Source organism: Galeopterus variegatus, unplaced genomic scaffold (genome assembly GCF_000696425.1).
Source record: "Galeopterus variegatus unplaced genomic scaffold, G_variegatus-3.0.2 Scaffold1587, whole genome shotgun sequence".
Classification (NCBI taxonomy): Eukaryota; Metazoa; Chordata; class Mammalia; order Dermoptera; family Cynocephalidae; genus Galeopterus; species Galeopterus variegatus.
This window is the reverse complement of record NW_007727698.1, coordinates 335,921-342,722: the sequence shown is the minus strand read 5'-3', so window position 1 is coordinate 342,722 and position 6,802 is coordinate 335,921. Positions and strand designations below refer to the sequence as shown.

At 34.4% G+C, this 6,802-nt stretch overlaps 1 protein-coding gene across 1 annotated transcript in view; it reads right to left on the bottom strand.

Annotated features, from left to right (window-relative positions):
- TBC1D8B (TBC1 domain family, member 8B (with GRAM domain)) overlaps nucleotides 1-6,802 on the bottom strand; it is a 63,017-nt gene that overhangs the window by 26,349 nt on the left and 29,866 nt on the right. Inside the window, exons 8-10 of the mRNA XM_008577848.1 lie at nucleotides 2,326-2,475; nucleotides 1,511-1,661; nucleotides 828-1,042 (exon numbers count right to left, since the gene is read on the bottom strand). Coding sequence (XP_008576070.1) covers nucleotides 828-1,042; nucleotides 1,511-1,661; nucleotides 2,326-2,475 — 516 coding nt within the window. The remainder of the gene's footprint in view (nucleotides 1-827; nucleotides 1,043-1,510; nucleotides 1,662-2,325; nucleotides 2,476-6,802) is intronic.

Below are 6,802 nucleotides of genomic sequence, written 5' to 3'. Positions count from 1 at the left end.
GGAAAAAAAAAAAAAAAAAAAAAAAAAAAAAAAAAAAGAAATAAACTCATTGTGTTTCAGTTATTATCTGTTTTTATTAGCAGTCTAGCCTACCCTAATTAATAAGTATGCTCCTAATGGATGTTTTCCCAATGATTTCTTTACTGCCTACAAAATAACATTCAAACACCTGACCTGTCCCAAATTATCTTACTTTTTTTCCCCCAACTACTTTACTTCATTCCCTCTACACTTCTACTGCACTAAACAGAACATGGTCCTCTACACATTTAACATTTACCTCTGTCTGTGCTGGATTACCTGATCTCTTCATCTAGAATGTTCTTTCATTCCATCTCCATATGTTCCAAAATCACCAGTTTTCAAGACCTGCAAATGCTACCTCTTCCATGAAGCCTTCTCTGCTTCTCCCAGATGAAAATAATTTCTCCTTTTTATAAATCCTGACAGGACTTTACATTTCTCTAACAATTTCTCTCACTTGGTTTTTGATTTCTCAGTGAATATGCTTTAACATCTACTAGTCTATATACTTTTAAGGATCCTTATCTGATACATCTTTATTTAGCCTTAAGCATCTAGAGCAATATCCTTTACAGAGCAGGAATTCAACAAACATTTGTTAAATGAAAAAGAAAAATAAGTTAATGAAATATCAATTCTCCTAAGTATTCCCACTATCATCCTCCTTATATTAATAATATCCACTGTCAATCTCAGTCCAACCACTGTCCTTATTATCACAATTTCTAAATTGGTAGAGTTCAGTTTGATATGATTTTGTCATTTGGAACATGCACACAGTTGAGCTTACAGTGAAGTTATACCTGGCAGTATCCAATTTTGGGATTCCTGTATGCATAAGCAGTGAGTACCCGCCTCAGAGCAGATATGCCAGTGTCACTCTGAAAGGCTGGGTGCTCAGGCAGGGAGCGACGTAAATCAAGTTCAATTTCTTCCGTAGCCAAATTGCAGGTCCCTAAGGACTGCTCAACCACTTTAGCATAATAGCCAGGATTAGTAGCCATGTCATTAACAGCACCTGTGAATATAATTGTATTAACATACAAAAGAAAACTATAATAAAGCTAGTTGCGAATTGGATTTCATTACCTTGAAATTTAGCTTTATACTCAAGTGATATCTGAGCATAAAAGAAAAATCTTCACACTAGAGTCTATAATGTCAAGCTACTAATTTATCCAACAGAATAATATTTTAATAAGATTTTCCCCCTTAACTTTTCTTTGACACTAGATACAGAGATCCCCCCCCCCAATTAGATATATCTTGCCTAATAAACTAATCCGCTCAGATACTAAATGTGTGGATATATAGCTCAGTACACATAACTACTTACCATTCTCTCGTTGACCTGTCTGAACTCATGATGAGTAAGACTTTGCCCTTGCCATCTTTGTAATTCTTTGATTTTAGCATAGTGCATAACTTCTAGAAGGGGCATAGTTAATGTCTATTAAATGAATAAAATAAATAAAAAGTATAATACCTGAGAAAAGCATCCAGAGCTCTCCTCTTAAGGTTTCTGGAATCCCTCTTAGAACCAGATCGTGAGTCTTTTTGGTTCGAAACATGCTAACACCACGCCCACATTCTGCAAATAGGATGTTCCATGACTGTTCCTTCATCTTTTCTTTCAACTGCAACAAAAAAATCAAAGCAATATGGTGAGAAATTAAATTCTTTAAAATAACTTGCCTATCCTCTTCAACATGAAAAAACATTTATGGAAATCAAGAGCATAGAAAATCAAAATCAGTATTCACACAGGGGTCAAACACTGGGCCCTTATCACAAAAATCTTTTAAACCCATGTGAGCAGAACAGCTTTAACTTGCTATTTTAGTTCTTAGCTAAACTCATATAAAAACGGCAAAAGCATTACACCGATTTATACTTTTTTTTTTTTTTTTGGTGGCTGGCAGGTATGAGGATCCAAACCCATGACCTCGAGGTTATAAGGCTATGCTCTAACCAACTGAGCTAACCTGCCAGCCAAAAGCATGGCATTTTGGAGGTAAAGCATTAAACCATCATTCTTCCCAAATCACTTTCATTTCAGGATAGAATATTAGAAATCTATGCAAATAAAATTCAATGTCCAACTTTGATCTTTCATCTTCATTCTTGACAAGAGTCCTTGTGTATAGTGGAACCAAACAAGTCATATAGTAGTACTTGCTGGAAAACCTTTCGAAGTCCTCAAGGAAGAGTTTTCAGTTGTGGTGCCTTTTAGTCTGCTCTAAGATTTTAATTTTTCATCAACTGTTTTAGTCCATAGATTTAAATATTTTGTTTTCCTACCATTTTAGAATTAAGAGTCTCCAAATTCTGAGGGTGAAATACTGTCATTAAGGCTTCGTTGTTCACAGTTTTACTGCATTCTCTCTGACATGTCAAAGATAGTGCCTCGAAATTATCAGATGGGCCTGTAGAGTCATAACTAAGAGCAAGCTGAAAAAGAAAGTCAGAATGTAACTGTCCCAAATGCATGCTTAAGTTTCTGCAAGAAAAAAAGTGCTAATGTTTTATCTGTCATTTATAAACCACAGTCAATATACATATTAAATATCAAAGCAATGTCTCAAGGAAACATTTTTTTCCTCTCAAAATTAGAGATGTCAACAAAGTGACTTCTGGAACAGCAAATTTAGAATCCCAGTGAACCTACTCCTCAACAAAAGCAACAAAATACCGGCCAAACATTCAAAATAAACCATTTCAGAACATTAGAAATTTAACCAAAGGCACAGAACGAACTGAGAATCATCTATTCAAGAAAAACTACTGAATCTCAGTGAGAACAGCAGAGTCTGTGGGGTATTAACTTGAGGCTATTCCCATCCTCCTCCCCTCATAAGCTCGGAAGTGTGACAGCCTTGAAAGCCAGCAGTGACAGCCAGTGGATCTTTTGGAGCTTCATTAAAAGCCCCATCCCCAGAATATAGCCAATATTTTGACCAAACTGGCAGCTCCCTTGAGAATCTCTGTTCTCAGGGGCACTGTTATCATTTGATTTGATTCACAGTTCAGCTCTGTACATAAAAAAAAAAAAAAAAGCTTTGTTCCCAGGGCATTACAGAAAACATGAACAATCTGCTGGTAACATCACAGCTGCCTAAGGCTGTGATTTCAGCCACGGCAAACAAGAGCCTGGCTAAAAATTTTAAAATGAAACTTGGAGGACCAGATGACCATACAGAACTTTGAAAGGTTCCAACATATTCTTCGAATTTAGAAGTCTGCACACTTGTGCAGGGCTGTGAGCCCGGCCAGGAAATGAAAGCTAAGACTGATTGGTAAACTGCCTGATGTTTCAAGTATACCTTTACACAAATATCTCCATGGGGGTCTGACCGGTTAATGTGGTAACACTAAGGTCCAGGGTGTGATCTCTGTACTGCCTACCACAAAAAACAACAACAACAACAAAAAACTCCCCTGAAAAAAAGGTAGAAAACTTAATGGCACAGCTTAAGGCATTTAAGGAAATCTTCAGACCCATTACTGAATGACCACTAAATTATACTGACTCAGGAGGTGATCTAATGAAGGTAGGTTTAAAAATAAAAACAAGAACTTTTTAAAAAAGCAACCAACCCTGAGGGGGCCCAGTTGTTGGATTTTGTAAACAAAGAATGTAAAGCCTCTATTATAAATATATTTAAAGAACTAAAGGAAACTATGTTTAAAACAATAAAAGACCCAATAAAAAGTGGACAGAAAAATCTAAACAGACACCTGACCAAAGAAGATATAAATGGCAAATAATCATATGAAAGATGTTTAACATCATATGTCATTAGGTAACTGTAAATTAAAACAACATTGAACACCTATTAAAGAGACTAAAATCCAAAAGAGACTAAAATCCAAAATGTTGACACCACCAAACACTCATGAGGATGTGGAACTGGAATTTTCCTTCATTGCTGGTAGGAATGCAAAATGGTACAGCCACTTTGGAATATAGTTTGGCAGTTTCTTACAAAGCTCAAATAGTCTTACCACATCATCCAGCAATTGTGCTCTCAGGTATGTACCCAAATTAGCTGAAAACTTATGTCCACACAAAAGCTTGCATATGAATGTTTAGAGCAGCTTTATGCATTAATTGCCAAATATTGGAAGTAACCAAAATGTCCTTCACCAGGTGAAATGATAAACACTGTGGTACATCCAGACAATGGAATATTTTTCAGCAATAAAAACATATGAGCTATCAAACCATGAAAATACATGGAAGAACCTTAAATGCAGATTGCTAAGTGAAAGAAGCCAGTATGAAAGGTTACATATGATATGATTCTAACTATATAACATTCTACAATATGCAAAATTACAGAGACAGTAAAAATGAGGTGTTGCCATGGGTTGGGGGAAGGGATGAATGGGTAGAACACAAGGGATTTTTAGGGCAGGGAAACTATTCAGTATGATACTGTAATGGAGGATATGATATTATGCATTTGGAAAAACCCATAGAACTGTACAGCACAAAAAAATGAACCCTAATGTAAACTATGGATTTTAGTTAATAATAATGTATCAATATTGGTTCATCATTTTTCACAAATGTACCATACCAATGCAAGAGGTTAATAATAGGAGAAACTGTGGGCAGGGTAGAGGGTAGGTGGAAATATATCAGAACTATATATCTTTTCTGTTCAATTTTTCTATAAACCTAAAACTGCCATAAGAAATAAAGTCTATTAATTAAAAAAATAAAGTATGATAATTATGTCCTGTCAAATAGAGAATATAAGTGAAGAGACAGAAATCATAAAAATCAAAATCAAATAGAAATTCTAGAGCTGAAAAGTCCAATAACTGAAATGAAAAAATTCACCCAAGTGGCTCAATGGCATATTTGAGTTGGCCAAAAAAAAAAAAATCAGCATTTTTGAAGTCAGTAGAGATTATCTAGTCAGAGGAAAAGTAGAAAAAAAATGACTAGAACCTCAGACACTTGTGGAAAACTACCAAGCATACCAATACATGCATAATAGAAGTTCTAGAAGTGGAGAAGAGAGAAAAAGGAGCAGAAAGAATATTTGAAAAAATTATAGCCAAAAACTTCCCAGATTTCATGAAAGATATTAATCTACTCAGTAAGCTCAAAAAACTCTAAGTAGAATAATTTCAAAGAGATCAACACCTAGACACATCATATCAAGCTGACAAAAGTCAAAGACAAAGAGAATTTAAAAAGCAACAAGAGAAAAAACAATTTATCATGTATGGGGAGTCTCAGTAAGATCAACAGTGGACTTCTCACCAGAAACTTTGGAGGCTAGAATACTGTAAGATGACATATTCAAAAGTTGAAAGAAAAAGACACCAACCAAGGATTTTATATCCAGCAAAATTATCCTTCTAAAAAGCAAGGCTAAAAAGCACATGAAATATGCTTATTAGCATTAGTCATTATAGAAATACAAATTAAAACCCATGAGATAGCATATCACACCCACTAAAATTGCTATAATAAGATATACAATAACAAATGTTGGCAAAGTTGTAGAAAAATAGGAAGCCTCATACACCATCGATGGGTATGTAATATCACACAGCCTATTAAAAAACAGCTTCTTCAAAAGTTAAACATAAATTTACCATGACTCAGCAATTCCACCCTTAGATATATACCCAAGAGAAATGAATATATATTATATCCACACAAAGATTTGCACACATGTTCCTAATTCATAATTACCAAAAATTGGAAACAATTTAATGTTCATCAACCAATGAATGGATAAACAAAATGTGATATATTCACACAAAGAAATACTATTCAGTAATATAAAGGAGCAAATTACAGATGCACTTTATGACATGGATGAACCTCAAAAACATGATCAGTAAAAACCAGACACGAGATCACATAATGCATGATTATATTCATATGAAATATCCAGAAAAGTCAAATCTATAGAGACAAAAGTTAGATAAGTGTTTATCTAGGGCTGGAGGTAGGGGAGGAGACAGGGATTAACAGTAAATATGTATAAGGCATCTTATTGGGGAGATAAAAATGTTCTAAAACTGATTTATGATTGTTGCATAACTTGGAAAATTTATTTTAAAAATCATTGAATTGTACACCTCAAATAATTAAAAATATATCAAATGAAAAATATGCCTTAAGATATTTAAAATTGCAGACATCAAAAATATTTCGTATCAATAGAAAACAATCTTTCATTCATTCAATAATATTCAAATATCTACTGAGTATCTACTATGTTCCAGGTATTGCACTAGAGGTATAAAGATAAATAAGAGCTAACAGTTTAGTAGGAAAGAAAGACATCTAACAAATAATTACAATGCATGTCATAAGTGCTATAATAGACATTTACAAATTACAGTTGCATCACAGAGGAGGAAGTAATCAACTTTACTAGATACAGATAGGTGGATGTTGTCAGGTTTCACAGAGAATATGATGCTTTTTATGGACCTTCAAGGATGAGCATGTGTTTTCCAGGTAGACAAGGGAGAAAGAGCATTCCTAATGCAGGGAAGAATTGTCCCAATTTTTGGTACATACTAAGATAGTTATGCACACAATGACAAAGAACATTTGGGGATTTAAAAATACCTCAGGACAACCAGTGCATACGGTATACATAGGGGAGTGAAAAGAGATAAGCCTGGATATACAAGCAGGGATCAGATCATGAAAAGCATTATATGTTATAAAGTTAGAATTTTTTTTTTTCCTTTTTGTCCTTTTTTACTGACTGGTAACGGGATCGCAACCCTCGGTGTC